Below are 21,719 nucleotides of genomic sequence, written 5' to 3' on the forward strand. Positions count from 1 at the left end.
TAGTTTTATGGAAGTACTTAGTGTTCCTATCTTTCCATTTTAGCTAGTTTATCCATGTCTTTATGTCCCAATACATCTCTTCCTACCCTCAAAGTTTTTCAATATGTTTACAACTTGCTAAGTTTCTTCCTTTCAGAAAGTTCCCGATATTCTATTTGTGAGTTCAAGGAGTTTCTTCTTCAACACCTTGATTTGACAAAAAGCATTTGAAGAATTCCTTTTACTCCAGGCAGCTAATTCATCATAAGCCTCTTTAACAGTGAAAAATTCTTATGACAAAAGCGGGCTGTGCCAATTCTTCTTGATAATCTCACCATATTCCTAATCATCTGGTCCGAAAGCTTTGCATTTGGATTCTTTTTTCTCCTCTTATGTGTCGTCTTCAAGGAAAGAAGTAGAGGACTATGATTTGAGTCGATAGCTAGTAGAGCAAAAGCTTCGGCATTAGGGAAGAAAACTCTCTAATCAATATTACACAATCTATTCAACCTCTTTTTAATTAGTGTTTATCCTTCTCTATTGTTCGCCAATGTAAAAGCACAGCCCTTAATTTCGATATTTAAAGTGTGCGGTCATTCAGAAGTTCTCTAAAAGCAACTAGTTTCCTAGTGATCGGCCTACCTCTTCCTAGTTCACATGCCATTCTTGTAATTGGTTTTGTCCTAGACACTTTGCAGACATTGGTGAAGCTCCCTAAATCTGCTTTCTTGGTACGAATGTGCATAAAGTAGGTAAAGCTAGCGGGAAATTGCGTTGCAGGCCATGCTCACTTTCCAGCTTTATCAAGTCCTTTATTATTATTTTTTTATTATTGAGGATTATGATGAGTTTTTGAAACAATTCATTACATTATTGCATACATTACAGATTATATTAAGATCACCCGGAATTTAAGTCCCTTGACATGATGACATGCGAGCTACCAGTCATCATTGTTCTCTCGGGAATGTTCCTTCGGCAAAATCTTTCATCGAAGAGGCAAAGCTTTGGTTTTATGGTTTATAACGAGTTTTGTGTCGCTTCGGAAAAGAAGTAACTAATCTAAACTACTGGCAAAAGTAAAATGCAAAAAAACAAGAAAAAAGTAAAGGTACGATTTGTTAGAATATAATACGTGGAAACAACAATCTACGTCAACGCGAAATCGCTAGAGAAATAAACGAGAAATAATAAGGACACCAGAAATTTACGTGGTTTGGTCTGAGTATCGGTACCTATGACTATGGGGAGAGCTAGCAACAAATACTTCATTATAATCGGAGAATCAGAGTTTACAATTGCTCACACGCTCAAGTGTTTCCCACACTTAGATTTAACCCAAAACTCAAAGTGTTTATAAATAAACAACTTACTTGGACATAAATTCACGGCACAAAATTACCGCGCGTTCAAGCTCAAAACAAAAACGCTCTACGTATGCCAAAATCAAGAACTCCAGCATTCATCTTTGGTCTGTGCACGTACGGCTTCGCATTCACGGTACAAAATTACCGCGCGTTCAAGCTCAAAACAAAAACGCTCTACGTATGCCAAAATCAAGAACTCCAGCATTCATCTTTGGTCTGCGTACGTACGGCTTCGCATTCTTAATTAAGGCTTCAGGCGGCTTCGCGTACTCTTACATGCGGCTTCTTTTCGTTAACTCTCGTAGGGCTTTTAGCCGCTCCACGCACGCACGCACAAAAAAGGAATATATATGTGTGTGTGCCCACAGTCAAACTTTGACTCTGGGCCCTATTGTTTGTTTCCTTTTTCAATGGCTAAGGAAGTGGGACACTGCAGAGACTTCTTTAGCAGCTTTTACATTGTGTGTGCTCAATAGTCAAAGTCTTGACTTGGGCCCACCACCTTTATCTTCAACGTGGACAAACTTTGTAGAAGAAAGAAATTATTCTTTTATCTTTTATTTCCTCTTTTGTCTTGTTTTGCACGTTCGATAAAGAGAAAATTCTAGAAGGAAATTGTTTCTTCTTTCTTCATCCGATTTCTAATCCACTTGGGAAAATCTTCCTTAATAAAATTTGGTTTAACAAATCGTTATCCGAATTCAAACTCGAGACATTAATTTAATAATTCTCCACTTTGGCTCGATGTTTGAAACCGAGTTATAATGCTTATCATCCATGCTACTTTCCCAATGTCCCGACAGGCACTTACTTTCCACATACGCCAATAGAGCTCAAGTAGAGCTTGAGTTTCGCCAAATGAACAGACTTAGTTATCATGTTTGCTGGGTTATCTGCTATAGCAATCTTTTAGCTAAGACATCTCGGATGAAGTGGTATCTGATGTTGATATGCTTCGTTCGCTTGTGATAAACTAGATTATACGCCAAATATATCGCACCTTAGTTATCACAGTGTATATCCATACTTTTCTATTCTAACCCAAAGTACGAGAGCAAACTTTGTAACCATATCGCCTCATTTGTTACAAAAGTTAGTGCCATGCACCCTGCCTTAGTCGAAGACAAAACAATGTGATCTTGTAAGGACGATTTCCAACTAACTGCACTACCCACTAGCGTAAACACGTACCTTGCTAAAGATTTGCGACCATCCAAGTCACCGATGTGATTCGAATCCACAAAACTAGTGATCTCATTGCCATTGCTGTCTCTCCGATACACTATACCCACGTCTATTGTCCCCTTCAATGAGTTTTATCAGGACGCTTCATATAGCGATTAACCACGCTCACGGCTTATGAAACATCAGGCCCAGTGCACACTATAGCATACATAATACTACCTACGGCACTAGAATAAGGAACACGAGACATATGCTCCTTCTCCTCCTCAGTTTGCGGTGTTAATTTATTTGAAAGTTTAAAGTGCTTTGCTAAAGGTGTACTTACAGATTTTGCTGACTGCATATTAAAACGTGCAATGATCTTCTTAATATATTTCTTTTGAGATAGACGTAAAACTCCTGCAGCCTTGTCACGCAAAATCTCCATACCCAATATTTTTTTGCAGCACCTAAATTTTTCATCTCAAATTCAGCATTTAACTGCCTTTTCAGCACATCAATATCAGACATATTCTTAGCTGCTATCAGCATATAACATATAAGAGTAGATAAATCAAAGAACCATTCTTCAATCTCCTAAAGTAAATGCAACTATCAATTTGACTTTTCGAATAGTCTTAACTAGTCATGAAAGCATAAAAACGTTTATATCACTGCTTAGGAGACTGTTTTAGCCCATACAAAGATTTTTTCAATAAACAAACATGATATTCCTTACCTGGATAGCAAATCCCTCTGGTTGCCTCATGTAAATCTGCTCTTCCAACTCACCGTGAAGAAACGCAATTTTCACATCTAGTTGCTCTAACTCAAGATCCTGCGAAGCAACTAAGGCAAGTAAAACACGAATAGAAGTATGTCTTACCACATGAGAGAACACCTCATTGTAGTCAATGCCCTCACACTGTGTATATCTTTTCGCCACAAGTCTCACCTTATATCTTGCTGCTTTGACACCGGGAATGCCTTATTTCCTTTTAAAGACCCATTTACTTCCGACAATCTTTTGGCTCTTGGGTACTTTGACTAGCTCCCATATCCGATTTCGATGGAGTGATTCAATCTCTTCGCTCATAGCCCCTATCCACTACGATGACTTCAAACTAGCCATCGTCTCAGAGTAAGACGAAGGCTCATTTGTCTCCACATCATCACTTACAGTCAATGCATAAGCAATATCTGTATAACTATAACGTATTGGTGATTTAATTTGTCTTCTCTGTCCATTTGCGGCTATAGTGTGCTGCGGTTGTGCTAATTGTCCACTATTACCAACTTCAGGAACTACGGTTTCATCTGCAGTCTCAACTTCAGTTACCTTCGAGGTCTCCAGAGAGTCTATCTGAAGTTCCACCTCACTAATGACACCATGATCTGTCTTCTCTGCTGGTCATGTCTCAGAACTTCTCTGTTGAAGCATTGTGGTCTCGTTGAAGATCACGTCTCTGCTGATTAGAAAACCGGGTGATCTGGGATCAGTGCACCACAGTCGGTAGCCTTTCACCCAATGTGCATAACCCAGAAATATGCACTTCTTCGCCCTCAGCTCAAGCTTACCATTACTTGCATGAGCATACGTAGGACATCCGAATATACGTAATCCGGAATAATCAACAGGTTTCCCCCACCATACTTCCTCAGGAGTTTTCCACTCTATAGCAGATGATGGAGATCGATTAACCAGGTAACATGCCATGTTTACCGCTTCAGCTTAAAATTCCTTGCTAAGTCTTGCATGCGAAAGCATGTATCGAGCTCGTTCAAGCAAAATTTTGTTCTTCTGTTCTGCCACACCATTCTACTGTGGTGTCCCAAGTACTGTGCGGTGTCTTACAATATATTCTTTATCGCAGAATTCGGTAAAATCTTTACCACCGAACTCCATGCCATTATTGGTTCTCAGACACTTAATTTGTTTATCTGACTGCTTCTCAATTAATGCCTTAAATTTTTTGAACCGATCAAATACATTATATTTGTGCTTCAGAAAGTATACCCATACCTTCCTCGAATAGTCATCGATAAATGTCAACATATATCGGGCACCTCCTTTCGAATGAACCGAAGACGGGCCCTATATGTCTAAATAAATATATTCAACTGGTCGTTTGGTCGAATGAACATCTGTAGTAAACTTAACTCGGTGTTGCTTCCTAAAGATGTAGTGCTCACATAAGTCTAGCTTCTCTGTTTTCTGACCCTTCAACAACTCCCTTTCACTCAGCATCATCATACTTGCCTCACTCATGTGCCATAAACGCATATGCCATAATTGAGTCAAGTTAGAGTTTGACTCACCTGACGAAACTATAGTGGTTTCGGTCACGGTCTCTCCTAGTAAATGATAGAGAGTATTCACTTTCTTCCCCTTCATCACTATCATGGCACCTCGAGAGATATTTAGTACTCCACTTTCAGCGGTGTACTTACACCCGATGTCATCGAGTGTCCCCAGAGAAATAAGGTTCTTTTTGAGCTTTGGTACATGCCTCACATCTGTCAATGTGCGCACCACCCCATCGTGCATCCGAATCCGAATTGTCCCTATCCTCATAGCCTTACAGATTGCGTTATTCCCCAAAAGAACCTTACCACCATCTGCAGTTTGGTAAGTAGTAAATTAGTTCTTATGAAGCGTCATATGATAAGAACACCCTGAATCTAGCACCCATTCGTCTCCTAACGAAATAGTAGTCACACATAAAACAGCTTCTGCATCACTATTGCTCCCCTCGGCAATGTTTGCCACACTATTTATGGCATTCTGCCTATTAGCTTTATTCCTCCGTTTTGGACAATCTCTCTTGATATGCCCCTCCTCGTGACACTCAAAGCACTTCACGAGTCCCTTGGACTTTCTATGGTGTGATTTTGATATGCTTTTACCTCTTTTGCTACTAGGCCCTTGATGTTGTTCTCTACTCCGAATCGTCAGTGCTTGCGCTACTCCTTACGCTAGACTGTCATCACGCAACTTTCTTTGCCACTCCTTAGAAAATAAGGCGGACTTTACCTCTTCTGAGGTAATTGTAGTACGCCCCTACAACAGTGAATCAGTAAAGTGCTTCCATGACTCTGGTAAAGAGGCTAACAACATCATGCCCCGTTCTTCATCATCAAGCATCTTACCAACGTTCTTCAAATCCATAATGAGTTTATTAAATTCATCTAGGTGCATTCTGATAGACGTACCTTCAATATATCTATATTGAAACATCATCTTCAATATGTATAGGCGATTGTTCAAACCTTTCTTCACATAGAGTACTTGAAGTTTTGCTCATAATGCTGCGGCATCGTTCTCCTCAGCAACTTTTTTTTTCTGATGACCCAGGGTAGCCCCGTACGCCGTGGGTGGCTGGAGTAAACCTTGGGGCCCCACGGGAGGACCCACCACCCCCGTGGAACGGGTAAGACGCCAAGCGTCTCCACGGCGAGTCGAACCCTCACCCTCTGAGAAGGGGTCAGTGGGTCCTCCCACGATGGGGAAGACTTGCCAGCGGAGCCACCGCGGCCGGTGGTTCTCCTCAGCAACCTTTATTAAGACCTCATTCGACAAATTTAACAGGAATGTGCTTTTTGCTCTTTCCATTAACTTTACCCTATTTGAGGCTTTCATTATAATATGCAACTCATCTTCACCATCCACTGCCTTGGCCAAACCTTGGGTTGTCAATAATGCCCGCATCTTGATGCTTCATAACCTAAAATTATTTCTCCCGTCAAATTCTCAATTTTAGATTTCCTCTCAGACATAATTGCAATAACATAATTTCCAGATAATAATCGGACAAGCAAAAGCTCCAAATCATAGTCAAGAAATCCAACCTCAAGCTCTGATACCAATTGTTGGAATATAATACGCGGAAACGACATGATCTTGCAATTTACGTCAATGTGAAATCACCAGAGAAATAAACAAGAAATAATAAGGACACCAGAAATTTACGTGGTTCGGTCCGAGTATCGGTACTTACGTCCACGGGGAGAGTCAATAGTAAATAATCTATTATAATCGGAGAATCAAAGTTTACAATCGTTCACACGCTTGAGTGTTTCCTACATCTAGATTTAACCCAAAACCCAAAGTGTTTATAAATAAACAACTCACTTTGACATAAACTCACGGCACAAAATTACCGCACGTTCAAGCTCAAAACAAAAACGCTCTACGTACGCCAAAATCAAGAATTCCAGCGTTTGTCTTTGGTCTGCGTACGTATGACTTCGTGTTCTTAATCAAGGCTTCAGGCAGCTTCGTGTACTCTTATGTGCAGCTTCTTTTCATTAACTCTCGTAGGGCTTTTAGCCGCTCCACGCTTGCACGCACAAAAAAGGAACTTGTATTTTGTTAATATATATATGTAGGGGTGTGCGGTTCCCAATTCTGGTTCGATTCCGTCTGGAACTTGGAACCTACCTTCGGATACACATTCCTTATATTTTGGAACTTGGAATCTACCCGTTAGAACCAATAATTTGAAACCTACCGAGTCACAAGTTCCAGGGTCGGTTCTAGGTTCCAACAGTTTTTTTTTTTTTTTTTTTTTTTTTTTTTTTTTATATTTGAACTATAACGAAGAAGGAAAGTGACAACTTAAAAAAAAAAAAAAAAAAAAAGGAAGGAAAGGGACATACTAAAGAGAAGGGAACATTCAATGGTGAGCATTTACAAGAGAGCCACTTTCTTATCATCCTATATAACCAATAATTAGAAGGGATAAGTGCTGCAGAAGTCCTAAAACTTGTCACGGAAATGCAATTGAGTCCTAAAACTTGCAAAAAGTGCAATCAAGTCCTAAAACTTGTCAAATTGTTTTAATCGAGTCCTAAAGTTAACACTTTGTTAGCATTTTTAACGGAAAATATTGACGTGGCATTTTAAATCATTTTTATTTTTTCAGATGGCTTTTTAATTATTTTTATTCAATTTTTTAAAAATAGATTAAAAAATAAAAAGAAAAGTTAAAATTTATTTCTAAAAATCGTTTTAAAAAAAGAAAATAAAATAGGCGGCTCCCCCACCCATTGCCGGAGGGGCCGGCGATGGTTGCCGGCCCCGGGCGGGGTGGCTAGCCCTCGCTCGTCCCGGGAAGGCTCGCGGATCCGGGTGAGCCTCACCGAGATCTGGGCGAGCCTCGCCGGCCTCAAGCGAGGGCCAACGAGGCTTTGCCCGGGGCGGCGACGGTCGTCGGCCCCCGTGAGGGCCGGCGACAACTCGCCTAGGGTGGGTGATGGCCGCCGACCCTCGTGGGGGTTGGCGACCGTTGCCCGCCCGGGCGAGTCGTTGTCGGCCCGGGTGAGTCGTCGCCGGCCCCAAGTGAGGGCTAACGAGGCCTCGCCCGGGCCGGCCGATGGTCGCCGGCCCTCGCTTGGGGCCGGTGAGGCCTCGCCCTAGCCGGTGAGGGCTGGCCACCCTTGCCCAAGGCCGGCGAGGAGGAGCCGCTGATTTTATTTTTTTTAAACAATTTTTAAAAATAAATTTTAACTTTTCTTTTTCGTTTTTAAATCTATTTTTTAAAAAATTTGAATAAAAATAATTAAAAAATCTACGTGGAAAATGAAAAATTATTTGAAATTCCACGTCAGCATTTTTAACGGAAAATGTTAATGGTGTTAACTTTAGGACTCAATTGAAACAATTTGACAAGTTTTAGGACTTGATTGCATTTTTGCAAGTTTTATGACTCAATTGCATTTTTCGTGACAAGTTTTAGGACTTCTGCAACACTTATCCCTAATTAGAAAAGAGAAGGGAACATTCAATGGTGTCAAATGTCTCACTTCATACAAGAGAGCTATCACCAAACTATTCTAAGTGTCTTCTATCACCAATAACCAAATTTCGATTGTATCATATGCAACAAGATCTCTCATGGCGAGCATAAGACTCACCTAATGTTTATGCTTTCATAGCCAACTTGTTCAAAGCAGCATTTACTCTCTCTTCTGTGATCGATGTACGGTTCTCATAGAAATCCAATATCTCCACTGCTATATTCTTGACCTGTTCATGAACACATTAGCTTGGTTTGTTAAAAAGTTAAAGAAATATTATACAATAAATGACAAGATGGCAAAAATGAGCCTTGTAATGTCAGAGTTATTCTCTGGGAAACAAAATATTCAAAGTATACCAATGGCATGGCGAAGTTGCAGGACAATCATAAATAGTAGACACAACAGACCCCGTGAAATCATTATCTAGAATAGCATCACGCGCAATCTTTGCTGCTGCATCCCCATTAGTCCCATAAATTTTTGTATAACGCGTGCTATTGCAAATTGGTTTTAATAGACAAATAGGAATACTTTACTTGCATAACTTTAAAGTGTAGGAATACTCTCACCTGTAATACACATTGTCGCCAAATCTCACCTCTGGGCAATCCCATGCCAATGAAAATGTAACTGTACGAACAAATCTGGAGGAACTACCAAAGAGGCAACCATGGCAGCACCGATAGACGAACCTGCTTCTGATAGAACGAGATTATCATTCTGGACGGTATGATCAAATGACCCATTCTGCACATGCAAGAGTAGTAAAACATAAGAATCTTAGTACTCTTCATTGAGAAGGCATTGACACACACTACATGTGGATAGAAGACCTTTCGGTTCATCCCGTAAATAATATAATAAAAGCAATATCAAGGAGAATTTACTTTTCAAAAACGAGTTTGACATAAATTTAAAGAGTAAATCGGCTTTCTTTTTCGTTTTACATGCAACAGTACAAAGAGTGTTGCTTCTGCAAAATAATGCTTTCTAGAATAGAACTTTCAATACACGAAGTAATGAGTTCGCAGAGTGGCCCCTTCAACATGCCATCATTCTTTTGCCTTATGGGCAAACAGCAAGCTACATGCACTACTAAGTACCAACCCAGGCTGCATTTAATTAGATTAGGTTGACAAGATACGATCTTGAGAAATTATGTCTAATTCTTAAATACCAAAAGAAAGCCCCATATCTCAAAATATTTCCCTTTTGTTTTTCTTTTGTATTGTTAAAAACATATGTTCCATGTTATCATCCCATGCATTCTTCTATTTCAAAGTGTTTCATACAGCATATTGGTTGCACTGAAATGCTAGTTATCCAAAAAAGGTTTGTCAAAATGCCACTGGAAGTGGAAAGAGAGGACTAGAGCATGTCATCGGTTACCTGGATATTACTCATACAGTAATTGAAGGCCACTATTAGGGACCGGTGAAGAGAGAAATTATGAAGATTCAATTGCCCACCAAATATAAGATTGAAAATCACAATTCATATGCATGCTTAAGAGAGTCACATTTATTATTTAGCGATCTAGCGGGGAAAAGGAAACTGTAAGAAGGGTCAGCTGAGCTGACAAAGTTACAATTCCAATTCTTTTACGCTGCATGCTTTCTATAGTTAAAGCCCTCATAAATCAATGTGCACTACTCCAGTTACAGTCGAGCATCCAACAAAACAAAGAAATAGAATTCTTTATTGCGATGAATCATATCTACATTCCAGCATCTTATATGTTTCAAGATCATCAGTAAAGTTGATGATATAACAAGAAAATGAGGCTTCAATAAGCCTAATGATTCAGAGGGATTATATGACTAACCTTTTTAATTTCATACCACATATCCTTTGCCGTGAAACCATGGGATGTACCAGAAATAAGGAAATAAGGACACTTAGAAATATGTACATCAGAAGATTCCTCAGCTACAATAGCGAAAGTCACGGGTGGATCTCCATTTGCAGTTCTGGATAGTGAATAAGTATGACCAAGAAATAAGACGGGCAACATGGGCATTGAAGTGGCAATTAAATTAAGATTTGAATGTCGAAATTCACCTGTGATGTAAGAGAATTCCATGAATACCATCAATGGTCTTGGAAGGAGACAGAAAATTATGATTTAAGTGAGCCAACTACTTTTATTTCCTATATATTTGAAAATGATATAAGTAACCAAAAATTAAAGACACTGAACATTTCTTACTCCATATTAGAGTTGAAATGCGCGCCGGAAAAACCTGATACTCCTCCCACAGAGTTCTGTAGTGTAAAACGACCAAACATGTTAGTTATTGGTAATTCTTCAACAACTCAGAGACTCCTGTATCTGAAAGACCAATAGTGAGCATTATGCCAAAAAAGGGGGCAAAATAACGCTTCAAGTGCCATAACTTAGCACAAAGGGACACTTAAGTGCCATAACTTACGAAATGTACACTTAAGTGCCACATTTTAAGAAAAACGGATCACTTAAGTGCCACTTCGGCCAAAGTCTGGTCAAAAGGCGACGTGGCATTTTTACGCGAAGCGAGTCCAAAACAACACCGTTTTGCACGCCGACGTAGTCAAATAATGCAAAAACGGCGTTGTTTTGGGCTGACGTAGTAAAAAAATATAAAAATTAATTATAATTAAAATTAGTTAAAATATTAAAAAATAATAATTTAAAATTAAAAAAATTAAAAAAGAAAAAAGAAAAGAAAGGGGCGGGCGATGAGGGCTCGGCCCTCGCCCATTGTTGCCGCCTCCCCCGCCGTCGCCAGGAAGGGTTGGCGATGGAGGGGGAGGGGTCGGTTGAGGTCGCCGACTCTCGGCTAGGGGCCGGCCGACTGCGGCCAATCGGCGGCGAGGGCTCGCGAGCCCTCGCCCAGATCGGGGAGGGTCGTGACCCTTGCCCAGATTTGTGGTGAGTGGCGAGGGTCGCGGCCCTCGCCCGGCCGAGCCAAGGGGGCCGCCCGCTAGGGTCGGGCGAGGGCTGTAACCCTCGCCCGATTCGGCGGCGAGGGCTTTGCGAACCCGGCCGACCCTCCCCCTTCGTCACCGGCCCTTCCGGCAACGACGAGGAGGCGGGGCGGTGGGCGAGGGCGAGCCCTCAACCACCGCCCCCACTTTTCTTTTTTTTTTTTTAAATTTTTTAAATTTTAAATTATTATTTTTTTTTTTATTATTTTAACTAAATTTAATTTAAATAATTTATATATTTTTTTATCACGTCAGCCCAAAACGACGCCGTTTTTGCATTATTTGGCCATATCAGCGTGCAAAACGGCGTCGTTTTGGGCTCGCTTCGCACGAAAAATGCCACATATGCAATTTGGCCGGATTTGGTCGGATTGGCACTCAGGTGATCCATTTTGCTCCGATTTTAGCACTTAAGTGTTTCTTTCGTAAATTATGGCACTTAAGTGTCACTTTCTGCCAAGTTATGGCACTCAAGGAGTCCGCGTGTCTAAAAAAATGGTGTATAATTCATAAAAAAAATTCTTCAATTGTGTCTCCAATTCAAGTTAACTAAAGACTTGCCATGGAGATGACTGAATATTTAAAAATGCATCAATCGAAATAGGGAGTCTAAAAAAGTGCATTGCCTACTACTGAAAACACAAGAAAGCTTCACACCCTACCACCCATGTAAAGAGCAAGGACCTGCAGAAGTTCTTCCTTGATTGGAAACCTGAAGAGACAAAAGCAGCCAATAAAGCATAGGTAATAAAATGTTGTGAAAACTAAATAAATTCTTCTAGACGTTTTACCGTAAAGGTAAATGTAGAGACAAGAAAACTGCTCTCTTTGTAATTGTGGGGGATTATTGGCGATAACTGATGAGTTACAATTCTGAGATCTGGGTTAGGTTCACCTGGTTTACAAAGAAACTAAGGGCGCGTTTGGTAACGTTTCTGTTATTTTTTTGTTCCAGTGGAACGAAAAAAAAAAAGTGTTTTGTTCCAGGGAACAATTTTTGAACAAAAGAACGCGTTTGGTAACGTTTGTTCGGGAATAAAAAATGAATAAAAACACGTTTGGTAAATTTTATTCTTTTTTTGTTTCTTTTAATTTTTAAACAATTTTATTTTATTTTTCATTTTTTCCTTTATTTTTTATTTTTATTTTTCGGCCGGTCCCGGCCTCCGGCGACCGGCCGATGGGGCCGGCAGCCTCGCCCAGCCACGGCGAGGCTCGCCATGGTTGGGCGAGGCTCGGCCTCGCCTTGGCCGGGCGCGCTCGGCCTCGCCCGGATCCGGCGAGCCCGAGCTCGCCCAGCTATGGCGAGGCTCGGCCTCGCCGGGGGCCGGCAAGGCTCCGGCGAGGTCGCCGACCCTCGACGGCGTCGCCGGCCCTCGACGGCCGGTTGCCGGCCATGGCCGAGGCCGGCGACCGGCGAAAGAAAAAAGAAGAAAAAAAAGAAGAAAAGAAGAAGAGAAGAAGAAGAGAGAGAAGAGAAACGTTTCTTCATTTTTGTTTCTGGAACAAGAAACAACAATTTGTTGTTTCTTTTTTTTGTTCTTATTTTGTTCGGGAACAAAAAAAAAAAAAAGAATAGAAACGCAGCCAAATGCGTTTCTGTTCTTTTTTGTTCGGGAACAAAATCCGTACAGAAGTGTTCCAGAAACGTTTCTTTGGAACGTTTCCATGCACACCCTAAGATTACCTGCAACCATAAAAACTTTATATGCATTAGCAATTGAGGACTCATCAATTAGTACCATCATATATTGTCCATGCCCTTGGAAACAAAGCATGGTATGTACACTTATCCCCATTCAAGTTCCAATCCCAACATTCAGTCCCTGAACCTGTTGACTCTCTATATAACAACATACATCCGAAATAGTTATTATTCCTAGAGAAAATTGTACATTAACACCATATGCTGGTGGAGAAGAAAGAACTTCTACGGCAAGAAAACTTACTTGGGCATCCCAGCAGTCTTTGGACATAATACTGTTGAAAACTTTTTACCATTCGGATGCGAAACCATGACCTGTATAACCCATATCATGGAAGGCCTTGAACAGTTTGAAATGACTATAGAGGCAGTTACACTTCCATGGGAACACCAATACAGAAGTCAAGGGTCTAGAGAACTGAAGTTGTGCTCAGAAAAATCATCATGATTGATCAAAATGCATAATCACTACATTGGTCCGATGATGAGATCGAACATGTGTATTCTTACAGAACAGAATTTTGTTCCAGCAGACTTTGGAGGAACCCATCCAAATTCAAGGAAATCGAAGGGCATTCAACAAATTTAGACAATAATTGATTGGGTTAATGTGTAACTCGATCGTGCCCATGAACATATTTTGGATGGTAGCATGACAAGAATATTTTCTTTGCAAAGTCTTCAATAAGAGAGGATATTGCTGGTAGAAATGGGTGATCAGTGATTCTAAAGAATTTATAAGTGCAACAGATAAACAAAGATGTTTTTGTAGAATGTTCTTTATATTTGGAAAAAATTGTTTAAGCAGGTTTCCAGTTAATAAAATTTCAATAGAATTCATAGTCTCACAAAGGTAAACCATAAAAACCAATATTAGTAGGCAGGAAAGCTATCAAATCTTCAGTCGAGTATTCTTCATAGAAGGAATCGACTTATTTTCAAGCTGGTGACAAAAATAAATTCAACTGGCTATCCTTCTACTGACAAATGCTGTAGTCTTTTATCTTTAAGAAGATGGATCAATTTGTGATCATAATGGCCAAAGAGCTAGAGCTTCTTGCATATTTTGAGCTTGTGCTGTCATGCTCACTGCTCCAGATCTTACCAAAATAACTTTCTTTTTCAAAAAATACAAGCATCTTATACATTTCTATGATGGCTAATAGTTTCATAAACACAGATACAAGTGTTGCTGTCATAAAGGTAAACTTGAACTTTGCCGACATTTGAACTTACATAGAACTGATTTGCTAGAATTGGTACGTCTTCAGATACCTTTGGAAATAGTTGAAACCGTTGAAACTCGCCTTTGTAGCTTCTCCCAATGCTTCCTGCACTAAATGTCTTGCAAGAAGGTATCATGTCATCAAATTGGGCGAACACTTGAACTGTGAATAACATAACTAAAGGAAAACTTTCTTCTTCCATTTTTACTTGGGTGAAAGATCAGGATTGAAGCATCCTGCTCACCTTATCTTCCATCTCTAAGTACCTACATCATACGTGTGAATCACTGCAACCATTCCACAACATCAAAATGTCAAAGAACATCCAAAGATCACTTGATTGCAACTAACAGAACATATTGCCACAGTCCCATACCTTAGCTTTGGGAGCGAGATGAGCCATGAGCGCAACTGCAACATTACCGGCATTGTTCTCCTCGATAAAGCTAATAGCGGAGTTTATAAACAGAAGAGTGACGATGCCTATGAAATCTTGCCAATCTGGAGGCTTGCCCTGCAAAGGAAGAATTAGAAACAAATGGATACCATCTTTCACAAAAACTCAAATTTTACCCTAAAACAGAAAGAGAGACAAAACAACAGAGGAAAAATTCACCAACCCCCCCATTTGTAAGTGCGATGGCCATGATAGCAGCAAGCTCCATGACCCAAGACAGGGGATTCCACATGAACCCCAAGAACTTCAAGAATTTGCTCTCGTTAAACAAATCAACAAAGTGCAAATCTTTATTACCAACAAAGACCCACAGACACACACACATTGGTCAAATCAAAAGACAATGAGTGACGATGCCTATGAAATCTTGCCAATCTGGACGCTTGCCCTGCAAAGGAAGAATCGGAAACAAATGGATACCATCTTTCACAAAAACTCAAATTTTACCCTAAAACAGAAAGAGAGACAGAATAGTAGAGGAAAAATTTTACCCTAAAACAATGAGTGATCTCAGTGCCTTCTTCTCTTCAAGCTTGTTGTGGCCAAAAAGTTCCAGCCTTTGCTTAGCAGCCGCCGAGGTGAGGCCTCCTCTAGTACATACCAGGGATTGAAACACCAACTCTATTTATCAATGATAATCTCCGCATTAAGACCATCCATATCTAAAAAGAAGAAGAAAAAGAAGAGATTAAATAAAATATTCACTTATTAGATATACAAAAAGAGTTACAATATATAAAGATATAAACATTACTTACCTAATTTAAATTTTTCTGTGTTCTCGATGCATTCTTCAACATCAATCGATACACGAATGACTCTCGACCAATCTCGAGTGCAAATCAAAGCTTCCACTACTTTGGGAGTTAAAAAACTTTGAAAGCCATCAAGCACACGATCTGATGTACTAAAAATTGACTCTAAAGCAACGGTAGTTACGGGAATGGATAAAATATCTCTAGCCATCAAAGAAAGAATCTTATATTTTGAGCCAGTAGTCTTCCACCATATCAAAAGATCAAAATCAAGAACCTTTTCATTTTTTTTTTGAAGATACTCATCAAGCTCGGATTTGTTGCCATCGCACATTTGTTCATTTGAGTATAAAAACATTTTCTTCCAAGCTTGGACGTCATACTTCTTTATTCCTTCATTACCACCTGTATCGGCATTGAAACCACTACTACTTGCATCCAAACTATGGCCGCTTAAATTTCAATCACTTGAAATAAGAGAATATTGCTCATAAAATTTATACAAACGCTTTAATGTATCCTTGACCTTGTAATGCATCTCTTTAATTTTTGATTCATCATCATAAATTTGTCCATACAAGAAACTCATATAATTCAACTTGGCTCTAGGATCCAACATAACCACAATCAACACCATCATATTCACTTTATCTAATTTTCCATAATATTTATCAAATTTTTCTTTCATTTTCACACCCATAGCTTGAAGCTTAGGATCCGAAACATTGATTGCATCTTTCAAATATCTATACAGAAGAGCTATCCCTTCAAAATAATCATTTGAAGTAACATATGAACTTCCCGACATCCGATTGGTGGCATCATAGAATACTTTCTATAATTCCGAAAGAATAATAGCATTTTCCCAATCATCATCACTAGGAATTTCATGATTAAGCTATCTTGCTAAAGATAGATCGTCTTTTTCCATTCTTTCGAAAGCTTTTTTGAACTTTATGGCAGTGTCTAACATGAGATAAGTGGAGTTTCATCTAGTGGCAACGTTAAGAACTACTGAACCCTTATAAGTGATCTGTTCTCTCTTAATGCAAGATTGAAATGCTTTAGCTCTCGTGGGAGAACTCCTTACATACCTAACCACATTTCGGATACGTGCAATTGAGTCACGTACCGTAGTCAAGCCATCTCTCATAATCAAATTCAATATATGAGCTGTGCACCTCATGTGCAAAATACTACCATCTAATATCAACGATCTTTCTTTCGAAAGTTTTTCCTTCAAATAGCCAATTGCAACATCATTCGAGTTAGCATTGTCCTCAGTAATTGTGGACACCTTTTTTTCTATTCCCCACTTTTGAATGCATTTCTCTACCATTTTTCCAATCTCCCTACCCATGTGACTATGCATTACCACAAAGTTAATAATTCTTTTATGCAACTTCCAATTTTCATTAATAAAATATGCAATGAGATACAAATAATTCAGATTTTAAATGGAACTCCATATATCAGTCGTGAGTGTGATCCTAGAATTAATATTTTCAAAATAATTCTTCAAAGAAGTTCTTTCATATAAATACAACTTCATGCAATTTTTTGCCATTGTGAAACGTGATAAATGTTTGAAGAGGGGTTGTAACTCACTGACAAAATCACGAAATCCAATATGCTCAACCAAGGAAAAATGTTGCTCATCAAGAATGATGAAATGAGCAAGCATTCGCCTACAACGTTCTTGATTAAATGACCATGTCGATAAGACGCTACCAGTACTAGAATCTCCTCTCGCCTTGCTAGCCATGTCTACATTACGTGGTGCAAAGAATTTCTGCCTTTTCTCTACATTACGGGGAAACCTCTTGCATGTGGTCAAGTGCTTCCTCATTACAGAAGTACCGTTAGCAACACGGTACTTAAGCACAAACCCATAATGAATGCACTTCACTTGATATGTTTTTTCATCCTTATCATTGATTCTTGCATAATGTTTCCAACATTCGGATGTATATTTCTTATCATGAGGAAGATGATAATCAGGTACCTTATTTTTGGCACTCTTGGTAGGGGATGCCTCTTTTTCAATTTCATCGCCAGAAAACTCCAATTCCGTAATCGAAGTCATCTCCTCACGTCCCTCTACCTCCATTGACGTGTTATCTTGATACATTAACTTTGCACTACACAAACAATAATATAATATACTTAGAAATTTCAAAATAAAGAGCAAACTAGAAATGAAACACCACAATGAACCCATTTATTTCAATGCAACTCATATAATGATACCCATTGGCAAAAAATTTCTAAATGTGACACCAAATATATAAAATACAGAATTGTGAAAGATATAGAATTGCTGCTTTTAACATATTATTTCATTAGAATAATTTCCTAAGTTAATTTTTAAGGAGGGAGGCGAGGGAATTGCTTCTTTTTTGTTTGTTGAAGAAGGAAAAGGAAAATTGGAGATACCGGGAGACTTATTTTACCTCGGAGATTGGTCTGTACGTAGTCTGCTCTAATTTGGATGAAACGCTTGAGGTAAGTTCTGGTTGTTAGGCAAGTTTTGAAGATGGGACTAGGAAAAGTGGCATCTCAATGTGCTCGTGACTTAACCTTAATTTCACATAATGCTGGGAAATTGACTTGTGCTCCTTCAAATGGTGTTATTGAAACTTTAATACAGTCGTTTCTCTTGTTCCTCTGACTAATTTGTAGATGCTGCCATGGAGATGTATGCGGAACTGATGCAGAGGTTGGTTGTGAAGAATTTCCTTCACGGGGAATTGCTTCCAAATGACAACTCTATTTTTGTTCAATGCGAGCGAGTTGAGTTTATTGATTCATTCTCTTCTGCAGCAATCAGGTTCTTTTAAGACAACGAGAGCAATGTAGGCAACCCAAGATCGTCTGTACATGCAAGAATCAACAAGAAATGTAAGCAAGTGAATTTTTCTCTCATACTTAAAAGACTGCACTTATAAGCTGGAGCTATTCCATATTGAGGTTTGCTCTTCACCAGGAATCAGCTAAGAGAAGCTGCCGAGAGCACTAGCCTTCCAACTTCCCTTAGGACCTAAAACGACTTTGTTGCCGACATTGCCAACATCCTCACCCTGCTCCAAAGATGCACGGGCAAGCTCTTCACTTTTTCTCTGAATAAAATCAACCAAATAAAAAAATTAGAAAGATAACATGATAGAAAGTACGACCAGATGTTACGGATGAAATCGACCTCTCTTTTCATGTATATTTGGATCTGAGCATGTGAGTTTGGATCTGGTTTGATGGTATGTAAAATTTGGATCCAATAATGTAAAATTGTCATATCTTTTGATGGTACTTATAGAGTTTCCATTATGGGTTTCCAACAAGTAGCATTCCTTATTTAGATATCATATATATCACAAGGGAAGAGATCAAACAATTGGATCCGCCCCATGGAATGAAATGAAAATCTACAAATGCACCTGAGCAAAGCTAACAGCTAAATACTTCTCTTCCTTTTACAAGCTGGACCTATCTCTTCCACGATTACTTTGTTGATAAAAAAGCACTTGGAGATGCTTTATTAATCTAAGAATTTATGAATAATTCATGCAGGTTAACTACGAATGCATAATTTACACAAGGTGGAACCTTTCGAATGCCATGTATGCCAAGTTATCTCTTGCACTTAGCCAGTTACATGTTTCTAGCTCTAAATATATCGCGCTGCATACTTCATGATAGTTTATCTAAGAAAAAACATAGAGGAAGGACTTAGACTAATGGAAAAACCAAACACCTACTAAAGGAGCGTAGGTGCCAACACAGTCAGGATCCATATGTGCAAAGATAAACTCTCTAAAATCGAGACAGCAATTGCATTTGTAAAATCTTGACCCAGGGAGCCACGAGTTACACCAAAAAATATCTTAAGTTATTCCTCAGACTAGAAAATACATGGGACCCTTCGTAAGGATTACATCCCTACACGATACAAGTTTAAGAGATAGCTGTAAATGATGAAACCATCCCTTTCTTCCTTGATGTTCCATTACTACCTTTCCAGCCTGACTTATTATTCTGAATCACAGTAAAAAACTAGAGAAAATCAATTTTCACGGAATCCACATGATCAGGTTTCTCTTTACCATCTTTGATGACCAACATCCATTTACTAACAACTCATACCTTCTGCAAAGACTGCTAAGGCACTATTCAACCTTCAATGGCCAATGGAGGACTAAATTCCAGAAACAATCAGAAGCACAAGATAGAAGACGCAATCAGTAATCCTGACCAAATTCCACATCACAGAAAGAACAAACTCATACACTTATACTTGAGTTAGATCATCTACTGCAATCAAATTACCCCTAGGAAGCACTGCACAAAAATCTGGCATAGCAAAATCAAAGCAAATTTTCTCGTTCCGAAAGACGCACCAAAAAGCGCTTGCGAATGCAGACCACAACATGTTGGCAACCCCGATTAGGGCAAAGAAAGAGAACGAGCGGGAGAGAGAACTCATGACGATGAGATCCTTGAGGTTACTTTGCTCCAGGAGCTCCAAGACGTAGGAGAGGACAGGGCGGTTGGCCACCGGAAGCAGCGCCTTCGGCACCTCTTGCAACGAATTCGAACCGAGATGAAAATAAAAACAAAGACGAAGAAGGATGAGAAAAGCCTTCGAGAATCGTTCTCGAAGTAGAATGCATCAGTTCCTCGGAGAAAATCTCCGAACCGCAAGAAGGTGGAGGGAGTGACCTTAGAGACGAGGGGGATGAGCTTCTTCGAGAAGCCGCCGGCCAACACCACCGCCTGGAAGGGACTTGAGGCCTGACTCCGTGTGGAGATCCGAGAAGGTGATCGCCCGATTCGTCGAGGAAGCGTTACTCGGAGATGTAGGTCCTGCCGGAGAGGAACTCGTCGAGGAAGCGTTACACGGAGATGTAGGTCTTGCCGGAGAGGAACTCGTCGAGGGACTTGAGGCCCGACTCCGTGTGGAGATTCGTTGAGGAACTCGTCGAGGGCGAGCACTGAGCAGCGTCGGGCAGAGACAGAGAACTGTGAGTGTGAAGTGTGAAGTGTGAAGTGAAAGTGAAAGTGAGAACTGAGACTAGGGTAAATTAATTTAGCGCTTTTTTTTGGAACCTCACCTAACCGGTTCCCAGAAAAAAGGGAACCGGGAACCAAAACCGGTCTCTTAAGAACTGGGAATCGAATCGGACCCTCTGGTACGGTTCTCTGGTTCTCGGTTCTACCCGGGAACCACGCTCATCCCTATATATATGTGCCCACAGTCAAACTTTTACTCTTGGCCCCATCGTTTGTTTCCTTCTTCAATAGCTAAGGAAGTGGGACGCTGCAGAGACTTCTTTCGTAGCTTTTATACTGTGTGTGCCCAATAGTCAAAGTCTTGACTTGGGCCCACTACCTTTATCTTCAACGTGAACAAACTTTGCAGAAGAAAGAAATTCTTCTTTTATCTTTTATTTCCTCTTTTGTCTTGTTTTGCATGTCCGATAAAGAGATAATCCAAGAAGGAAATTGTTTCTTCTTCCTTCGTCCGATTTCTAATCCGCTTGGGAAAATCTTTCTCAATAAAATTTGGTTTAACAAATCGCTATCCGAATTCAAACTCGAAATATTAATTTAACACAATTGAATGTAAAAGTGCAATGAAAGGAAAGATAATAATTAAAAACAGAATGATCGATTGTCAATTTGGCAAAAGGTCTTTTACATTGATGAGTTTTGGCTATTTATAGTGGTAATCCATAGATAACTGCTTTTTAGGGATGACGATAGATGTACCGTCCAAAGGACACATTTGTTCATGGGATGGCTTTTTGCAAGAATCTTGGGAAAGAGAGAATATATTAGTGGAGTATCGAAATGATATTTTTATGAAGAATAAGTGTGCATCGCAATGTGTCTCTCCCTTATGAAGTCCACGCCCTAAGATGGCTTCACGGGCTGCACGCGGCGGCGGTAACAGGTTGAACTCACTGGAAGTTCATTTGAGCTCCGCGACCGGAGCTGCTGGATTTGTCAGTGGTCTGCGCTGCAAGATGAAGCACGCTGGAGTGAACAGGCTGACGACGGAATCCGGGGTGCTACGACAACGATGCTAGAGATGGTGAGGCTGTGGAGTTCGCGGCTGATGGCAACGTCGGGTCGAGACAACGTAAAGAGGAAAGAGGCGCTGCCACAGATGAGGGCGAGCAGCGAGAGAATTTTCATTCTCTTCTTCCACGTTCATCTCTCTGCATGGTGAAGACCTCTTTTGCGCCTTTTGCCCGGTGGCGAATTTCCCAAGGGGTGTGAATCTCTCTCTCCCTCCCT

General features: G+C 40.0%; 2 protein-coding genes across 6 annotated transcripts; one reads left to right on the forward strand and one right to left on the reverse strand.

Moving 5' to 3' along the window:
• Positions 1–8,214: 8,214 nt before the first annotated feature.
• Positions 8,215–20,450, reverse strand: LOC104441690 (non-lysosomal glucosylceramidase-like). Of its 5 annotated transcripts, XM_039311172.1 has the most exons (16): positions 19,817–20,450; positions 18,406–18,541; positions 17,876–18,296; positions 15,426–17,563; positions 15,159–15,329; positions 14,831–15,055; positions 14,587–14,724; positions 14,455–14,497; positions 14,221–14,328; positions 13,229–13,299; positions 13,022–13,122; positions 11,942–11,991; positions 10,522–10,577; positions 10,138–10,411; positions 8,882–9,059; positions 8,215–8,538 (listed from the first exon to the last, which is right to left on the reverse strand). In XM_039311172.1, exons 8-15 carry the CDS (start codon positions 14,464–14,466, stop codon positions 8,907–8,909), a joined length of 825 nt encoding a protein of 274 aa, XP_039167106.1. In that variant the 5' UTR covers positions 14,467–14,497; positions 14,587–14,724; positions 14,831–15,055; positions 15,159–15,329; positions 15,426–17,563; positions 17,876–18,296; positions 18,406–18,541; positions 19,817–20,450; the 3' UTR covers positions 8,215–8,538; positions 8,882–8,906. The 5 variants fall into 5 exon arrangements, with proteins under 5 accessions (XP_039167106.1, XP_039167105.1, XP_039167107.1 ...); XM_039311171.1 differs by lacking the exons at positions 14,455–14,497; positions 14,587–14,724; positions 14,831–15,055; ... (3 more) ...; positions 18,406–18,541; positions 19,817–20,450 and having other exon boundaries at positions 14,260–14,447; XM_039311173.1 differs by lacking the exons at positions 14,455–14,497; positions 14,587–14,724; positions 14,831–15,055; ... (3 more) ...; positions 18,406–18,541; positions 19,817–20,450 and having other exon boundaries at positions 10,138–10,282; positions 14,221–14,447.
• On the forward strand, positions 17,404–18,327 carry LOC108959070 (peptidyl-tRNA hydrolase 2, mitochondrial-like). Its single transcript, XM_018872244.2, has 4 exons — positions 17,404–17,446; positions 17,933–17,992; positions 18,105–18,141; positions 18,246–18,327. The coding sequence occupies exons 1-4, from the start codon at positions 17,404–17,406 to the stop codon at positions 18,325–18,327; spliced, it is 222 nt and encodes a 73-aa protein (XP_018727789.2).
• Positions 20,451–21,719: the final 1,269 nt, after the last annotated feature.

Source organism: Eucalyptus grandis, chromosome 4 (assembly GCF_016545825.1).
Source record: "Eucalyptus grandis isolate ANBG69807.140 chromosome 4, ASM1654582v1, whole genome shotgun sequence".
Lineage (NCBI taxonomy): Eukaryota > Viridiplantae > Streptophyta > Magnoliopsida > Myrtales > Myrtaceae > Eucalyptus > Eucalyptus grandis.

What these genes read in the sequence shown, in the direction of transcription:
- LOC104441690 (XM_039311169.1), bottom strand. Translation starts at nt 14,412, where the DNA reads ATGGAAGAAGAAAGTTTTCCTTTAGTTATGTTATTCACAGTTCAAGTG. An exon ending in GGCATGGACAATATATGATG is followed by an intron (nt 11,992 to 13,021) that starts GTACTAATTGAT and finishes TTGTCTCTTCAG; the next exon opens with GTTTCCAATCAAGGAAGAAC. An exon ending in TGTGGTATGAAATTAAAAAG is followed by an intron (nt 9,060 to 10,137) that starts GTTAGTCATATA and finishes TTGCATGTGCAG; the next exon opens with AATGGGTCATTTGATCATAC.
- LOC108959070 (XM_018872244.2), top strand. Translation starts at nt 17,404, where the DNA reads ATGAGGAAGATGATAATCAGGTACCTTATTTTTGGCACTCTTG. An exon ending in CCTTATTTTTGGCACTCTTG is followed by an intron (nt 17,447 to 17,932) that starts GTAGGGGATGCC and finishes GCTTGAGGTAAG; the next exon opens with TTCTGGTTGTTAGGCAAGTT. An exon ending in AGTGGCATCTCAATGTGCTC is followed by an intron (nt 17,993 to 18,104) that starts GTGACTTAACCT and finishes ACTAATTTGTAG; the next exon opens with ATGCTGCCATGGAGATGTAT.